General features: G+C 32.2%; 2 protein-coding genes across 11 annotated transcripts; one reads left to right on the top strand and one right to left on the bottom strand.

Annotated features, from left to right (window-relative positions):
* Positions 1-291: 291 nt before the first annotated feature.
* On the bottom strand, positions 292-13,994 carry mbc (dedicator of cytokinesis protein myoblast city). Of its 10 annotated transcripts, none has more exons than XM_011631433.3 (23): positions 13,774-13,994; positions 12,591-12,832; positions 11,736-12,484; positions 11,428-11,584; positions 11,166-11,336; positions 10,714-11,094; positions 10,397-10,612; positions 9,975-10,297; positions 9,448-9,796; positions 8,358-8,456; positions 7,839-8,029; positions 7,388-7,738; positions 6,924-7,200; positions 6,439-6,686; positions 6,113-6,244; positions 5,732-6,011; positions 5,432-5,655; positions 5,049-5,348; positions 4,575-4,884; positions 4,355-4,464; positions 3,804-3,929; positions 2,237-2,507; positions 292-2,155 (listed from the first exon to the last, which is right to left on the bottom strand). In XM_011631433.3, the coding sequence occupies exons 1-23, from the start codon at positions 13,814-13,816 to the stop codon at positions 1,673-1,675; spliced, it is 6,033 nt and encodes a 2,010-aa protein (XP_011629735.2). In that variant the 5' UTR covers positions 13,817-13,994; the 3' UTR covers positions 292-1,672. The 10 variants fall into 10 exon arrangements, 8 of the variants coding, with proteins under 8 accessions (XP_011629735.2, XP_011629736.2, XP_088938566.1 ...); XM_011631434.3 differs by having other exon boundaries at positions 11,428-11,581; XM_089082440.1 differs by having other exon boundaries at positions 12,591-12,784.
* Positions 13,995-14,886: 892 nt separating this feature from the next.
* CSN8 (COP9 signalosome subunit 8) lies at positions 14,887-18,349 on the top strand. The gene is made up of 4 exons (XM_011631432.2): positions 14,887-15,096; positions 15,423-15,493; positions 16,400-16,578; positions 17,302-18,349. Exons 1-4 carry the CDS (start codon positions 15,031-15,033, stop codon positions 17,559-17,561), a joined length of 576 nt encoding a protein of 191 aa, XP_011629734.1. The 5' UTR covers positions 14,887-15,030; the 3' UTR covers positions 17,562-18,349.
* The last annotated feature ends 876 nt before the right edge of the window (positions 18,350-19,225 follow it).

The raw sequence follows: 19,225 nt of genomic DNA, 5'->3' as shown, positions 1-19,225 counted from the left end.
CTTTGTGCATTAGATGTAAATATCTATATATTACATAATATTTTTCTTCAGCAATACATATAATGCTCTAACGCTTTTAATAAATAAAGCACTAATCTCTTTGGCATGAGACTCAAATGATAATAACGAAAGACATAAATAATTAGTTTTGTGTAAATAATTAGTTTTGCTATTTTTGATATAAGTAAATTTTGAGAATATGCCGTAACTAAAAGACGATGCACATCAGTACCCTGACTGTTTATAAAGTCTTTATGATTATAAGATTACAGATTATAACTCCTCGTAAAATTCGCTTAAACTTTTATTATGATTTTGTGCTCAATTTGGAAGCAGTTTGTCATGGGTATCATATGACTGTACTACAACCTCATAATTGTTACAAGTACATTAATCATTTGGATGAAACAAATATGCAAAAGCATATACATTATCATTTGCATACTTATTCTCGTTGAATATATATTTTCAAATAATCTCTCAATATCCTATAGTTTTAAAAATAAGTTAACATATAAGAATATAGTCTCGCTGTTAACAAGAATGATTTATATAAACATTAACACATAAATTGTTTTACCACTAGATCACAATGGCTCTTGGTAATGTTTAAATAACCATATTAAACTATAATTACTGCGATAATTGTTATTACGGTTCATTTAGTTAGGAACACTTTGAAGCGTGTGATTAATCAATTAAGATAAAGAAATCAACATTTCAAAACATTCGTAACCTATGCTATAAAAAAGAAATCAAATTTATGAATATTAGGAAATAAATTAAAATATTATAACAAATATATGCAAAATGTTACTTGTTCTCATTATATTTAATGGATATCATTCGTATTATTATTAGCGATAGCAAATTGTTCAAAAGTGTGGTCAGTATAAAATGTAAAAAAGTTCCAAAATTTTTATTATAATTAAAGCTATATTGGCTGTATACGTTTTATATCAAAATTTATAAAAAATATATTTTTCATAAATATATATAAATATATTTAAAGTTATATTGAAATGAAGTCTTTGATCGAAAAAATGGACGTTACTACAATAGATTATGCATTATAATGATATACAGCAAGCAGGTTTGCAATGAAGCAATATTAAAATGTTCGATAAAAATATACTTAGGGTGAACTATTGTTAAAAGCAAATTTCACAATTTTCACCTTTAAGCACAAATTTCATCCTTTTCTATTGATAGTGTTATAAAAATCTCATATTTTTTGGAATCTAGCAAAAAAACTTCGCTGTATATAAGAATAGAAATACAATAGATGCATTGATATAGTATTAGATTATGATCGTCGTTATAATTCTTGTCACATATGTGCATTATAAATTGTAAAATATGTCTTTAAATCTGTACTAATTTTTGGATTCTTTTCAATAACATTACTCGTTCAGTACAGATAAACTAATATCTTTTGTTGTCAGAGTAATCTTGTTTCAATAGCATATACTTATTCACTTATCCTAAATTGCGAAAGAAAGGCACAAAGAAATATACTAGAATGCTAATTCTAATGAATGGTAACTCTTTTGAAAATTGACGATATAAAAATCAATGGAAAATGCTTTTACAATGCTTATGGATAGACGCTTATTCTCCCATCTTTTGGCAAGGTGGACAACATGAGGCGTCTGCAGGATTTCACATTACGTTATGCAGTCGACGAATCCTCGACAACTGAACTTTCAACGTCATTGGAGGCAAGCGTATTCTTGTTTAAATTGTGAACTGGTCTTTTCGGTTTTGGTGGTGGTGTCGGCGGTTTAGAGTGATCGTCCAGATCGTCGTCGGTAGGCGTCGGCAACTTGTTCTTGCACTGTCCCGAAGATTTATTCAGATTATTCAAAGTGATTGCACATCGATTGGTAGCCAGTTCCTCCGGAAGGTTGCAATAATCGGCTTCGCGCATTTTAATCGGTAGAGGTGGCGGTGGATCGTCTTCGGACGCAGTACTGTCAGTTGTGCCGACGCTATCTCTATTTCCTTTTCCCAAACCACTTGATTCTAGACCGTTATTGATATTTCTTAGATAATGCTGAGATTGACCAGACCAACGATTACTCATTCTTCGTTCTTTTTCTACTTCCGATCTTAGGGGACGTTTTGGTGTGAGCTGTGTGCAATGAAACATATTCTATATATATATATATATATATATATATAATTGTTTTATTTATTTTTAAGTCGCAATCAATATTAAATGTAAGATCTTTACCTCTTGTCGAAGCTCAAATACATGCGTTGAGTGTAAATTAGATATTAATGATGTGATAGACGATGTTCCCTGTTGAAATAAAGATTGAGATATTTCAGTTGTGGTGTACCATTGGCTGGTCGGTTGATCGGTTTTCGTTACTGTAGCAGAATCACTCTTCCGCGAACTTCTACGCTTCGAATCCTTCTTTTTATATGTTCCCGAATTCGAATTTCCCAATGCCTTTTGCAAAGAGGCCGTTGACAAGATGTGCGAACGCACAGAATTATTCCTAAACATCAAAAATATCCAGAATTAAAGATGATTACGAATTAAAAAAGAAAATTGTAACTAGACAGGAAAGATAAACTACTAGCAATTGAATAATGTACAACTTATAATTGAATAGATAAACGATTGAATTTCTTAATCGATTACATTAAAATTAATAATTATCGTCAAAGTAAAGATCTTCCAAACACTGTGCGCGTACAGCTTATACATTGCATATTATGTGGAGTCAGCATAGTAAGAGGAATGTCTAATCAATAATTGCAATGTCATTCGAATGTTGTAACAATCTCGTAACACAAGTGCATATTGTTAATTACCTATCGTAGCTATTGTAGACTTAGGAAGTTTAGTAGAGATTGCCAGTTGAAGGAGATATGTATTCCAGGAACATTTATGACGATTTATAATATTGTGAAAAATACAAAACCATGCAGATAAAAAGCAAAATAAATGAAATATTAGAGATATAAAAATGCTGATACTCAAAAGATATTATAAGATATTAATATAAGTTTTGCATACATTTATAATTAGGTACTTGAAATGATATGCATGTAGTTCCTATTACACAAAGGAATGCTATACGGCATTCAAAAAAACTTTTATTGCTTTATTATGTGCTTGCAATGCAAGGTCTGTGTTTTATTGTTATTTTTTAAAGATTGCTTACGTAGACTTCAATGTTACTTGTTGCTAATAATTTTGTTGTTTAAGGAATGTTACCTATTCTCGAAATACATACTGTTGTGAAGTAATAGAAATGAAAGTGCAAATTAGTGCAGTGCATGTGTGATACGTATTAATTTATTAATCGTACTGCCTAAAAACGAGCAAAAATAAAACAAGCAGAATATTAAATGATGCTTTCATTAAAAAATAAAATGTAAAAATGTAAAAGAAACATATATAGGAATATTAAGTGCGAAGAAAGGATAATAAGGTATTATGTGAGAGCTTATCAGGTCCAACAGCAATATTCCTGAAATCATATTGCATTCTTTTCTATCATGTGTTTTGAATAGCATTTTTATATTATTCATCTTTTATAAACATACAATGCAATTTTTATAATACCAAATAAATCAGTGCAACTAATAATTGTTAATTAAAATGGGATTGGATATTTATATGTTTCCAATACAATCTAGCTTTAGATACATAAATTTGTTAGTATTTTATATGAATTGGGATTAATTACATAAAATATACCTAATTCACATACATGAAAAAAAACAATTGCTTTAATTTTTAGTCAATGCTGAAGTTGTATTAAACACTGATTATGCGACTTTACCTTGATAAATTGATGTTTTGAGTATTACTCGAAGGGGTGCTGTTGTTAAAATTGAACGATGTAAGCGACTTGAACGTTGCAACTTGAGATCTTGTAAGTGAGGATACCCTGTAGTAATTTATATAGCTGAACAGGGTAATTATAAAGTAGTCATATAACTATTTTATAACTTGTACAGGGTGTTTCCAGATCAATAGTATTTGATCTTGGACATCCTGTATAATATATATATATATATATATATATATATATATATATATATATATGTCTATTGTTTTTATTTATATAACAAATATTATTTAGGAATATGTCTCTCAAAATAGTCGCTCTATTTTAATATTTAATATTTAAGTAAAGATAATGTTAAAAATAATTGGATTTAATATTCTTTTTGAAAATAGTTATAACACCGTTTTATTATATTGCGTTATTTTAATAATGATCATGATATAACAATAACATGCTATGCAATAGTTACATCTGTGTTAGTTATGATATACACATTAATAAAATAGTAAGCATGCTTTGCAAAAATGGATAGGGAAGCTTACTCTGAATTATTCATATTTGACTCGGATAGGCAGTGATTATCTCCCCTTGAAGTTGGTGGTCTTCGCATTGTTACAGTTTGCGTTAGGCTTTCAATTTGTAAATCGCAGGTCTGTGTTATGGAATAAATTATTAGATTTAGAAATCTAATGCAAGTTTGACATTATTGATATTATTTCGATATTGACTTGAATGTTGAACTCAGAATAGTTAGAAGCTTACCCTTTTTCCATATTTAGCTTCTACTTGATTACGCATTGACATGAAACATTGTTCTAAACGTTGATGAAACGGTGCTAACTCAGTAGGCGCTCGTGTTTTGTGCAATTGTAAACCTATACTAAGCAGAGGAATTTGCTCTGCAATAAGTCCTTCTAATTTGAGAAGATCTGAACTCTCGTCTGGATGACTATCTTTGTACTCTACGTTAAGGAAAGCTCTTTCATAGTTATCGATACCACCCATAACAGCTGGGTCCAATATGCCATTCAATTTCATACTCAAAGGATTTAACGGAAGACTAGGATCACTCCTGCGTAACAAAATTGTAATTGTACAAAAATTCATATTATAAACAAATAAATTATTTTAACATTTTCTTTTATTTATCAGAAATTATAAAAAGATATGAAATGTATATGTAACTTCGAAAATAATATAACAAATAATATGTGTATAATAAAAAGATATGCAAACCTATGAGCAATAATGAGATCTCTCAATGCTGTATTCGTAGCTTCCATAGTTTCAATCGCATTTCTCAAAGGACTGACTAAATATGTTTCACTAGATATCACAGGAAACCATCGAAGAATTCCCGGCAATGAGTAGCTTGTAACAAGCACTGTCCTTTCCAACCATAATGAGGCAAATTCATTGCTATTATTAGTACTGGCATTCACTTCCTTTTCTTTATCACTGTTTAGCGCGACAATTTCCTTTCTTGGTGCAGGTCTTGAAAATCTAAAGCGTTGTACGTCGTTTACGCGATGATATCTAGAATATAAACAATAATCACAAAAAAATTGATGAAATTTTATATAAGCTGTATTTATTTCAATATAACATTCAATACACACCTTAAAACTGCTTCTGCAGTAACAGGTTTACCACTTAAACGATGTCTTTTTTCATCCATTAATGGTTCTACCTTATTAATTTGTACATATTGATGATATGATTCTAACATTTCTGTGGTGGGCGGAGATAATTTGTTCATTTGCTCTGCATTCGGTAATTGATTCAGAGTTCTCGTACAAAAATCGCTAAGTCGTTCATATTCCTTTCCTCGATAAACAAATACCTGTATTGCAAATATATTACTTTAGTAAATAAAAAAATGGAAACAAATAAAATCAAAGATAAACACGTGAAAATACCTTGTTCTGAAGAAAAGCGGGATGTCCTCTGCCGTAATATGCGACTCTGAAGTATTCTGGTTCAGGTCTTAATTGTTTCACTATACAATCATAGAACTTTGCCATGCGTTGTAAAAGTATGGATAGTTGCAAGTAATCAAATGTTTCTTCTTCATATTGTGATGCTAGTTCTTTGCAAACAGCAAGAGCACATTCCCACATTCTTCCCTTATCGAAATAATCAATGATGTCATTGTATAATGCTTCTTTCAATTCTCGATGTGTTTGGCATAACGGATATCTGGAAAAATAGTATAATGATTTAACACTAATGTTATTAAATCTATCATAAACTTGCTATGTATAAATAATACTATTAATTCAATTTTGATTGATAATTACCTGTGTGATATTAACAAAGGCGATAAAGGTTGATCACTCCATGCTAATAATTGGCTATGGAGCTTCAAAGAATAAGCTGCTTCTGTATAATTATCGCATTCTAAATGTAATTCACACAGCTTATTTACATATCTATAATAAAAAGAAAAATCATTTTAATAGCTGCTATATTAAGCCTTCTTGTAATAAAATATTCAATTTTAAATGCCAAACTTAAGATTAATATATTTAAAAAAATTAAATTAATCATATCGATTTAATCAGGCTTAATAAAATATAGATAATCAAAATGTTATAAAAATATATCAAATATTTTGTCCTTATACCTGATATACATTTCCTTTCTATTAATCTCAGAATAGAATTCTAATAAGTTTACAGTACAAAGCATACGATGTTCTTGGGATTCGGCATGAATAATATCACGATATTGTAATAAACGTTCCATGAGTCTAGATATAATGTCTACGAAACGTAAACCTTGCTCGCGCATTGTAGAATGTTTTTCGCATAAAGAACCCATAATATCAGTCCAAAGTGTACGAAAATATTCGTCGCCTCTGCCTCCTTCTACCTGTAGAAATAAATAAAAATTTAATGAAGCAATTTTTCATTGATAAATTTTAATTAAGAATCTTCATCTTTAATAATGTTATTAATAAACAATTTTTCCTATGGTATAAATAATAACTACTATTTATTAACAACAAAACCAATTTGTTATCATTTTTTATCGTTCAACATCGTTAAGAATTACAGAAAATCCTAAAACTATTTCTTATTTCAATATTTAATTATGCATATTACGTACTAGAATATCCAGTTTTGCAATCATTTCGTTTTCATATTCTGTAAAATTAGCTTTGATATGTGCAGGATCACGTTTAGTATCCCCATATCCTTCCACTATGCGTGAACTATAGTACTCGCATTGCATCATGTCGAAGAAAATGGGGATAGTAGCTTTTCTTAATTCGGTGTCGGGTATTAGTGCCATTTCAAGGATGGCACCAACTAAAGCGGGTACAAACAGTATTTTATGTTGTCCTAAATTGAACCACATAGATCTAATCTCGAACACGGTTGCTCTGTAATATAGCAAAGAGAAGAATAATAGAGAAGAGTAATTTTATTTCACTTCATTCACTTCATTCACTACAATATTTAGATATAATTATTCAAAGAGTATGTTTTTTTGTTTCAGTCTTTTTCTAATTTATTTAATAGTCAATTAAAACAATCAATTAAAATTATTACGTTACGTAAGAAATATACCTGCGCATATCTTTATAACGTTTAATGATACGATTTCGTTTCGCCGGTGTAAATGTCTCCAATTGTAGAGCAGGTTGAGTTAGGAATGCAATGGCACAATGAAAGAAATTTGACCATGCTTGATGTTCAAATTCGGCAAAAAAATAATCTCGAATTGTCGCTGAGAAATATCGTAAAGAATTCAAAATAATGTTATTTTGAAGCATGATCATTTCACACCAGTCCCCTGGAAACACGCTTCTGGAAACCAGATCTTTGAAGACTAACAATATCTCCATAAGAAAATCAAGTAAATCAATTTTTGTTCCAAAATGATTGATATACACTTCATAATGGTGTTGCGTCATTTGTCTGAAAAAAAAAGATTAAAAAAGAAGATAAAAAATGTCTTAAGAAAAGAATTCTCGTAATATTTTGTAATCGTTTCATATTCTTGGAATCTTAAAAATACCTGAATATCGCCAACATTACTGAAACTAAATTTCCAACTAAAGGATTTTCTCTATCCATTGATATAACAGTCTGTATAATGGTACGTAAAGCTGTTAACATTATTTCCTTGACGTCTGAAACTGTACTACCTATGTCTTTTCTAAAAGTCAGTTCCAATATATCAGATAATATCTTAACACACAATTCCACCTATGGAAATACAAAAACGAATATAAAAAACAGATATAAATAACTTACGTGAATTATATCTATTTCTATAAACTTATTATAAAAATACGTAAATCTAAAACATCTAAATTAGTGCGTAATATAATATACATTCTGCAATCACTCACATAAAAACTCATGTAACGCGAATTACGGATGATAAAACTGTTATGCCACACAACAGACATAAATGCAAATTACATCAAAGTTCTATTAAATAATCTCAAAATATGTCATAATGCCATGAAGAAACGCACTATTTATCTGCGTAGAAGATTTTGGAATTTCTTGCATTTATGACAAAGATTACCTCTTCGGAGTAGCCGCGATGTTGGTTGAGTCGATGTCGATTTTCGCCGAGCAGCCTGGCTACCTTCGCCACACTCTTTCCAGGCGTACTCGATAGCCCCTTTAAACGCCATTAACCAAAACCAAACCGTACAAAAAAAAAATGAAACAACCCTTGTTAGTTAAGAAAAAAATAATACCATTTTCTAAAGTCGTATACAACTACATTGTTGAAAATTTCTCCCAACACCACCATAAATATAGAACTGCAGAAAAGACATAGCTAAGCGATATAAGATATCAATAAAAAATATTCGTAATACATTCCAAATAAATATATTATTAGATATTTTTCATCTAATAATTTTCAGTTTTTTATGTTAAATAATTTTATGTAAAAGTCTATCGCACAGAATAAACATTATGCAATAACAATACTGAACAAACACATGCTACATTCCAAGTCTTAATCTTTCCCGACATATACATTTCCTTTTACATGCTTTATCAAAACTAAAGGATGTCTTTCAATAATGTATTTTCAGCTAATGCAACTTATTAAATTTTTATTATTATTATAATTTTATTTATAATTTATATTATAATTTACATGTAACATGTTTCTTTCTTTAATGCAAGATCTACAAATCGACTAGTAAAATTCATAAAAAAATTTAATTAATAAATATTCAAAAAATAAAAGTGAAGAGACATCCTCCGTAAAAAGAGAAGTTCGAGAAGATTCATAGAAAGATGCGTGGCAGAAGGACCGCAGGCTGCACGGGAAGCAATGATGTTTATTATACGTCACGCTGAACGATATTAAATATTAAGTAAAAATTTATATGAGTCTGATCAAACTTAGTTATATGCAAATGTGTGTGTGTGTGTGTGTGTGTGTGTGTGTGTGTGTGTGTGTGTGTGTGTGTGTGTGTGTGTGTGTGTGTAGTTAGGATTTATCGTAAAATATTGATAATAGTAGTATATGTAGTATATGAATGATGAATCGACATTATTTCTTGTGAAATATAGATAAATAACATTCCATTTTGCTTAAACAAAAAGTTAGGAAATCGCAGCGTTAGGAAATAGCATAGTTTATAATGTCTTACCTCTTCTTTGGCTTCCAATAAGTCTCTCACAAGTATAGTAATTCTCGGTAATAAAATCGCTCTACAATCCACATTTAAAAAAAGTGGACTATGGACAATGTCGTTTACTGTCATCATTTTTTGTTTGGTTAATCGACCTGTTGGTAAAGTCACAAGTAAATCTGTTAAAATTGTGCTCAATTGCTTGCCACTATAAACTCTTAATAAATGAGGTATCGTTGTTGGTAGATATTTGAGACAGGCTCCTTGAACCAACAAAGTTCCATCTGTTTCATGACTCATGAGATTAACGATAGACCGTAATAGATCAGTTAAAGTTTGTGAGAATTCTTCTTCATCCTGATTTAACCTTTGAAAATTAATTATAGATATTTATTAAATCGCATACTTCTTTCTTAGACTATATACACACTCATAGCTATATTTATTACGTTGTTGTATTTAAATCATTTTATAAAATGTTTCATTTACAATCATGTAATGTATAGGAAAAATATTATGTATATGTAATGACAAATAAAACTTACTCAGTGAATAAAAGACGAGATTCGACAATAAATCTCATGCAGTATTGTAGACTTTTCATTGTTTTAAGCAATAAATCTCGTTCTTGACCATCGCCGTTGCTAACGTTGTCTATACGTTTGCGCAATACCACAATTAATTTTTTATATGCGAGAGTTGCAGAGAAACTTTCAGAAATGTATAAATCTAATACTGGTTGAAAATGCTGATACTTTCTATCGGACACGAGTCCAATAATATATAAAAGGCACTCAAAAACCATGTCATCGTAGACATCACTATCTGAATTACTCATTAAGATATTAAATAAAGCATCCAAAACATCCTAAAACATAATGTTAATTTATACACAATTATTCTTGATCATTTTTCTATTATGTATATACATAATCCTCATTCTTAATATAAAAAAGATTTATTGTACCTGCAGAAACTTCACTATTTCCTCCCCATCAACCTTCATTAAAGCAGCTAAAGATTCTTTTAAATCCGTATTGTGCGATGCCCAATTAAGTAAACCTAATAAATCTACATTCTGAGTTAATTTAGTTGAGCAAATATTGGTCGCTATCAGAAAGCTATCCTTACTACTTAATGTTAGCGATCCCAAACTTGGTTTTTTTTCCATATTTAATTCAGCCTAAAATAAACAAAAATAAAAAAATAAATAAAAAATAAAATGCGCAAAATCGTGAAAAAAAATATCAATTTCTTTTATCTTTATCAAATTGATAAATATACCAATTCTCCACGCGTCGATGGCAACTTGAAGTAAGATATATCGCTCTCTTCGTACTTTTTCTGTTCTAGTTTGTAAACCAACAATTCATGTTGTATATCTTGCAGAGTTGTTCCATTATATTGCATTAATCGAATGTAACTTAAAGCAAATGGCTTTTCAGACTTATCTTTCGCTTCATTAGAACTGCGATGCTTAAAGGTAAACTTCAAATGAGCCTGCCTAAATTCCTCTATAGGTATAGCAATCTTAAACGTTTCGCACCATCTAGGCTTGTCTTCGTGATAATAAATAACACTGTGGTACTCATCAATTGGTGACGCCCCGCCACCTAATGTTATAACTCCGGGAATTGCTATACCATATTCATTACATACTTTAACCTGTTGAAAGATAGGATTATTCACGTGTGTAATTATAAGCATACAATCTTTAAATATATATTCTTACTAACCGTTACTTCAACATTTTTATCCGTAGATTTTGAACCTTTGCTAAATTCACCACTAATTAAAGTCAGATACAAATCATTACGTACGTCACCTGGTAAAATAACTTCTGGGAATCCCATTTTACGCGCGATAGCAACATTACCAAGTACCAAGTGTGGATTCTCATCACGTACCTTTTTGTAAAATTGCATTCGAAATTGCAAAATGTAATATTTTTCTTGCAGCACAATTATAAAATAGTTTTATTTAAAAAAAAAGACTCACCTGTTTCGGATCGCCTCTCAATAATTTTAAGCTAGTCCACAATCCTTGTCCACCTGTGACATTAGCGATATTACCATTGACATGTTTTTGAACATTAACTTCTTTCTGCGCGATAATTCTACGTAATGTGCCATCGAGACTATCTTTCTCACAACATCTGGAACAAAGATAGGAAACCAACAAAAACGGTTCTATTTTGATTTTGTAAGAAGTATCAATTTTTTTGCTTGATGTTTGAATAAATATCATACTTTTGAATTTAATAAATCCAAAGCACCTGTTTTATACTTATTGATATATATACTTACTGTACAAAAGGTATAAAATGATGTTGCTCAACATCACCCTCAAGCTTGCCAGTAATAAATAAGGTAATATCCATCGCGGCTACACCAAACGGTCTTCGCATGCTCTCTACGTTTTTAGCTTTACCCTGATTAATTTGCGCGACACTCGAGCGACGGTGGTCTGGTTCTTTGGCTTCCATGCCGCCTATCCTAATTACATAACATGCTAAATAAACTTTGTCCCTCGTCAAATCTCTAGAACCAAGATCCGTGAATAATACTCTAAGGTTGTGCAATTGATCAATGTCTCTTGCAAGTCCTTCTTTACTCCATGATACCACATAGTTCTCCGTGATAGCTTTCATTCCTCGACCGTCATACAAAGTCAATAGCAGCTCTACATCCTCTGTCATTTTACACACGAAATTTCTCACACTGACAAAAAAGATATGCGAATATACAGGTACTTGTGGCTTATACGGCTTCTTTTTGGTGTCATTGCACGCTTTTCTTATCCTTTCCGCGGCAGTTTCATGATGATAATATAATTGAATAGTGCTTGTCTCCATGGGATTCAAGATATTTCCATGCTCGTCTCGAACCACCATGTCCAAGCCCAATAATTGATTTCCAGTGTCTATTTTTGCTGTTGCTAATCTTTTCATATCCTTTAATTCGTCTACTGTTAAAGTGCCACTCAAAATCTTGCTTCTGTATCCAATTGCATCCAGAATCTGTTGTTGCATCGTCCTGAAGTGCTCTGAGTGAGTCTATACATATACAAAATTATCGTGTGATATCTGTAAAAGTCTCTTTATTTTTTGAGACAAAAAAATAAATTAACAATATAAGCTATAACAAGCGCTTTGTACATACCACATATAAATGCTTCCAATGATGCCCCCATTCTCGTAAGACGCTGGTAATCTCCTGCACTAAGTTATCTGTATTTGTTGATTTCTGCAGAGTATGTATATAGGATTTTGGAAAAATTCCAGATGTCCCCTTAAGCTTGCTACGGCCGTAATACCAATCTGCACATTCCCCAGTTATTTGTACAACCTCGCCGACTGTTAAACATATCGCATGCGGGATTGTATGTGCAAAATTGTGGATAGCTAAAGTGGTAAAACAAAAAAATAAATACAAAGGATGTATTTGATGATTGTAAAAAATTAATACAAAGGATATATTTGATGATTATTTAATTGATAGCTTTTCAGGATTGTGCATAGAAATTTTGAAAAAAATTTGTTATGGAAAATAATAATTCTTTCCACTTTTAAAAGCAATATTCTTTTGAAAGCATTATTCTTTTTGAAAATTTAGATATTTTTCAATAAAGTCTTTTGCAATCTCATTTAAAACCATTTAAAACTGATTTTGATGTCAAATTTTAAAAATGTACAAATACTTTTACATTGTAATTAACATTCTTTTGTAAATGCATCTTTTATCATACTTATTTCTTATTTTTATCTATCCTATCATGTTTATTTCTAGACTTTTAAACATTACTTAATAAATTATTGTAAATTATAATAATTTATTAGAATTTATTATAAATTATAATTTATTATACTATAATAAATTAAATAATTTTAAATAAAAAATAATTTACTGTACTATAATAAATTATTTAATAAATTGTATGCTAAATTCATAAAAATAAAATACAAATATATGTAACACTTTTAAATAACCAGTATCTACTGCATATTTGTTTATTGACATCATTGAAAACAAGAAGAGGAATAACTAATATTATTCTTCTGACATCTTCATTTTTTTTTGTATTTTCATACTGAAAGAATAATTTGTCATTTACATCATTCGAATAATAGTGTTCGATATGCGCGCAAACGTCATGCGAAGTAAGTCACAAATGACAAACTGCAATTTCAGTATTCGGACGTGAAACGCGAGGAATGGAGAATGCAGCTCGTCCGTTCGACCGCGTCAGAAAATTTATCTGAATTCGGAGGGGGGCACCTCCCAGGATGTTGGAATTTCGCAGTAGCAGGTTATTCATTCTCGCATATCAAGAGCCACTCCTCACCTATTCCCGAATGCTCCTCAATCCGCTTCCATGTCATTGTCATTTTACTTAGGACACTTGGCACGTCTGAGGATATTTACGGTAATTACATCTCGACTTGTATTCCGCCAGAGTAAAGAAAATATTGCCCCATTCTACCTTCTAGCCATCTAACTATAACGCTACGAAACAGGATGTCACTTCCCCACTGTATATTGTCACAATGAGAGTGACGGGTGAGGAGAGTGAGGAGAATAGAGAGAAGGGGAGAGATCTCTGGCGGAAAGGTCATAATATCGCTTCCTCGATGAGTTTCGGAACGCGTCGATGTTGCGAAAGATATACGGACACAGGGCCATTTCAATCAGATTGTGATTAACTTAATCGACTATTAATTTATCCGGCAAAATTAATTGAAGTAAACATTTTAATTTCTTGATCCAATTTTTTTCTTCTATTATACAGTAAATATACAAAATAAATATTTTTACTTAAATCTCACACAATGAGTGGAATAAGAAATTAAAAATGAAAGTGATTAAAATCAGATCATCAAATTTCGACATATAGAAGTATGTCGAAATGCTTCAATATTTCAATCAATACTAAATACTAAAATTTAAATCAATACTAAAATTTAATCAATACTAAAATGTATTCTTTCATGAAAATAATTTTTTGTTTTCAATTTTTATATTTAATTCTTTATTTCTTATTCCTGCTTATTATGTCTGAGCTCTTACGTTAACAGCATAATATAGATATTATCTGAGAAGTTAATCGTTAATTAAATTAATTGGTTTATTTGATTTACTCATGATTTTTTTTAATTTTTAAAATAGGTAAAAAGAATGTATAAAATATATGTAAAAAATAAATTAAATTAGATTAAATGTATGTAAAAAATAAATTAAATTAGATTAAAGTTAATCTACATTGGTAGGAATGGACATAAGAAAAATAGAAGAAAAAATGCAAATGAAAATAAGATTTTCAGTGGTATTCAGTGGTTATTCTCTACTTGTTATCTGCATAATATATAATCTGCATAATCAATATACAATAATAAATTTGCAGGTTAGAAGTACACTGCGATGCACAATAGATGGCATCTGCTATTCGCTAACTTCCGATCGCATCACACTCAGCTGTTCATTCCCATCGCGTCGTTGATCGTTGCGTTCCGTTTGGTATTCGCGGTTCCTATGTCGGTGTGTGTTTCGGATTTTGTGTTGCTGCCGTCTCGTCATTGGAATAATTATCAAAATCATCATCATCATGGTACCTAGTTGCACGGCCGAGCTCAATAAGCTGATGAATGAATTAGAAGTAAGCGAACTGGAGGTGAGTTTCGGACTTGCGCTGCCGCAAGCGTTTTATAGGTTATGTCGACTGTCGTCAATACTTTTTTTATAGCCAAATTTGGAAAACATAGCGGTTGCAGAATTGTTGAGTGAACGGTTGCTATTATTGATATAGTCTTCTAAATTTAATTTGAATCTAAAGGTCCACTCTAATTACAAGGAATGATTTTTGAATGCTCATTCAATTATCGTGTTTTCTGAATGCTCAATGTATGCCTTTGTGTACGATATGTAAAATGCACTTTAGATCGAACGTTGTTGGTGTGAGAAGGATTTCCGTTAATGATTCGTATTCCATTGTTTCAGGCTCCAACTGGAGTTCTTAGTGTCCAAGCTTATATGCAACTACTGACTATCTACCTCCATCAGAATGATCTGTGAGTAGAAAATCTTTTCGTTATCTGATGCTATTTGTTTTTTTTTACTAAGAAATACTATATCTTTAAATAGATATAGTATTTCTTAGATATTTTTATTATCTTTTATTGTTTTACTAATAGTACTAAGTCAAGCTAAAATTAGAGATATAACTAGAGATTTACATATAACAGATTAAAGTTTTCATAATATCTACTTATTAACTTATTCCTTTAGGCTACAATGTAATAAAATATAATAACAGATAGTAAATTATACATAGCAAATTTTTAAATAATACGTTAGTTTGTTAATTATTATTGAATATAATATTTATGTCAAAGAAATAGTAAAATATTTGCTTTATTAAAAATTTGTGCATATTTTTATGCAGTGTTATTTAAAGAGCTATTGAGTTTATAAATTGAAAAAAAAAAGAGATCTTGAATTTAATTTATTTAAGCGTTTAATGTTACAATAATTCCTAAAAAAGAATTTTTTATTTCTCGTTACGTTTTATTTCAGATTTTAAAAACATTTTATAAATATTTTATAATATTAATATATTTTTTCTTTATTTATTGTTATATAATCAATATTCTTCATTTTATTTCTTACATATTTTTGAAGTTTTGATGACCCGATAGTTTTATCCACGATCTAGCTATCTCTTATTCCTTCACGTTCTTGCGCTTGTTCTTATATAATCATTCGAAGAACATCTCGACTTAAAGATATCTCGAGAGTATCTTTGTTGCTCGCAATGCTAAAATCACGATGAACGTTTTGCGTGAAGAGCACGAATGTCACGCGAAATATTTCGTAAATCAATCTTATTTTTACATGGTTACATTCGAAATATTTGAGAGTGTGGCTGGTTCTCTTATCGATTAACCCGCTTGAATGAACCTGATTGGCGGTCGCAGGTGCAACGCAAAGTACCTCTGGAAGAGAATCCCTTCAGATATGAAGACCGCCAACGAGGAGCTCGGTCGGGTGTGGACGGTAGGCCAATGCATGTGGCAGCGCAACTGGCCCGCGGTTCATACGGCCCTCAATGTGGAATGGAGCGAAGATGTCAAAGACGTCATGACAGCACTCAAAGGTAAGTCAATAAGGCAATCTACTTAGAATCAATAGAATTAATTAAAAATTTAAACTTAGAATTAATTTAAAAAAATTTGCTGTGCCAATTAGTCACAATTAGCAACATTGATTATTGAATTATATTCGTTACTCTTCTCTCTTGTACAAGCAAAGAATACTTACATTTTCTTGTAAAAGATATATCTGTAAGCAGATTTTTTGCATGTAGTTACATGTAATTGTCGCGAATGCTCAGTTCTGAGGATTACTAATTATGATAATAATGATAGAACTTTGTCAAATCATTGAATGCAGATTCGACATTTGTTGTTTTTTAAATAATTTTAATACGTTGCTGTAGGGCTCTTTATTATTATAACGATCGTTTAAGCATATATATGTTTATATGGAGAGTATTTGGTAGATTTTAACTAATATAATACGCGAGTCGGCTTCGCGTTAACTATGGCAAGTCGCTTTCCTTATTTAGCGCCCTACATCCGTAGAAGCAAGGACTAAATATGTACCTTATTATAATTAACGACAATCAATTGTTATTAAACCCACCGTCTACATAATTATCGCTTGCAACGCCAGCCGATAATCGATTATTCAAGCGGAATCTGCACAGCACATTGGAGTCACACTACTCAAACCTCTCACTCGATCAATTATTAAGCCACCGCTCGAATCCACCTGCGCTAACAGAATCCCCCGATTTCGATCCCCCCGATTTTTGCAGACAATGTTCGAGAACGGGTGATGAGGCTGATATCGAAGGCATATTCGTCCCTGAACCTGGCGACCATGGCGACGATGAGCGGAATGTCGTTGGATGAGGCGCGACAGGCTGCCATCGATAGGGGTTGGACCGTCGATGGTACCATAGTACAACCGCGCAAACAGATCGACGAGGAACAATACAGCCAATCGGACAAGATCTGCCTGACGGAGGAGCAGCTGCAAAAGCTCACGCAATTCGTGTCCTTTTTGGAGAATTGAGGAAGCTACGCCGTTCCTTGTTATCCTCGGCATGTGAACTCGGATTTGCCGCGCGATCTCTATGACGGACTTAAAATTCCTCTCGCAATCTCGCCTCGTAATCCTATTATATAAAGGAGGAAGTGCGCGCCAAAGGTAACATCATCGATGTTCGCGTTCATAAAATAGGCATACCTCGGTGAGAGTAAGAGAGAGAGAGAGAGAGAGAAAGAGAGAGAAGAGGGGGGGGAAGAGACAGAAAGAAGGGGGAAAGTGATAGAGATAGAGAGCTACCCACGCGATTTGCCTGTTCGATCGGAAGGATAATTCAATGAAGCTCCTTGCAAGCGTGGAATCAACAACTATATTAATCGATAATCAGCTGTGCGTGCGAGAGAGCGGACTGGCATTTGCGGAAAGGGATCCTCCAGCAGGAGCACTTCTCCTCTCCTCTCCTCTCCGTTCCGCCGTCCCTCGCTGCTCCTCTCCTATCCGATGTTGGATCCCATGAAAATACACACCGTTCGCAACCGTTCGCATCGCTGTAATTATCAAAGCAGATCGCTGCAGTAAGAATCGCGCAGGTAGCCGTTAACGTTCCTTGCGACGATAACGTACCTGTCTCTGGCACGGACATTCGCGCGACGTGTGAACGATATCACGCGTGGACTCTTCGTGATATTTTCGAGTCGGTTGAATAAAAAAAAATAAAAAATATAAAAAAAAAAGACGAGAAGAGAAAAAAAATATTGGAACTGTTTCAAGCGGCGTGCTCTGCTGGATTTTGATAAAGTGTGTTATAACAGCAAGTGAGTGTTTGCATTTGTTTCTTTTCCCTGTTTATCAACTATACCATTATCCTCACGCAACATCCCTGACGTCGTTACACGCGCGACTCCTGAGAGTCGTTCATATACCGAAAATGCATTTTAGGATATATCGACCGTTATTCTCAACAAACTTTCCCACGTTATTCTCGAGAAAGTAAATTTATCATTCGTTTATTCATCATGGTTATTTAAAAACAGAGACTATCAACAGTGTCGTATATCCATTATAATAATAAAAAATTATATCTGACATAATCATAAATCTGTCAAGATAATTTTCAATTAATTTAATTAATTCATTGTTTAGAATTATAAAAGAAGATTAAGCGTTTAATAGAAATAACTTTGATCCTAGTTTTTAATAGTTAAATCAATTAACATTCTGGCGAAATCGAATTTGTACGATCAAGATTGGAACGATCAATTATTAAATCTCATTTGGTGCCCTCGCACGTAATTTCGGAAACCGCAGTACAATTTTCGCAGATTGCATTCTGATTCTGCGATCGCGGAGCTACGGCCGCCGAGCGTCTCCGCGTGAAAGCCGAGCGATCGATTGAAAAATTGCGTTCACGAGGATTCGCGAGTTGCGTCACGCAAATCGAATTTTCGCTCGGAAAAATCGGCGTGATACGCGCGGGCGAGGTAGATACATTCCGAACACAATGATTCTCTATGAAATCGATTCCCCGAGCCGCCGGCATTGTTGTGCACGAGTTGTGCCGCTGATCGCGCGCGGGCGTTATGCAATCTCGCGGGTATTCGCGAGGAGACCTGTATGCGGCGGGCAGGTAGCTCGCGGTCTCTCGCCTGCACCGCTACTCCGAGACTTTTGCTCTTTTTTTTTTTTTCGGG

This window comes from Pogonomyrmex barbatus, unplaced genomic scaffold (assembly GCF_055798465.1).
Source record: "Pogonomyrmex barbatus isolate J1 unplaced genomic scaffold, ASM5579846v1 scaffold6, whole genome shotgun sequence".
NCBI classification, from domain to species: domain Eukaryota; kingdom Metazoa; phylum Arthropoda; class Insecta; order Hymenoptera; family Formicidae; genus Pogonomyrmex; species Pogonomyrmex barbatus.
The sequence above is the reverse complement of the archived record's forward strand: the minus strand, read 5'-3'. Positions and strand labels throughout refer to the sequence as shown.

Coding starts and splice junctions, on each gene's coding strand:
- mbc (XM_011631433.3), bottom strand. CDS start 13,816: ATGACAATGACATGGAAGCGGATTGAGGAGCATTCGGGAATAG. Junction 11,585..11,735: donor CATTTTATACCTTTTGTACA/GTAAGTATATAT, acceptor TCTTTGTTCCAG/ATGTTGTGAGAAAGATAGTC. Junction 6,687..6,923: donor TTGCAAAACTGGATATTCTA/GTACGTAATATG, acceptor TTATTTCTACAG/GTAGAAGGAGGCAGAGGCGA.
- CSN8 (XM_011631432.2), top strand. CDS start 15,031: ATGGTACCTAGTTGCACGGCCGAGCTCAATAAGCTGATGAATGAATTA. Junction 15,494..16,399: donor TACCTCCATCAGAATGATCT/GTGAGTAGAAAA, acceptor TGGCGGTCGCAG/GTGCAACGCAAAGTACCTCT. Junction 16,579..17,301: donor CGTCATGACAGCACTCAAAG/GTAAGTCAATAA, acceptor CGATTTTTGCAG/ACAATGTTCGAGAACGGGTG.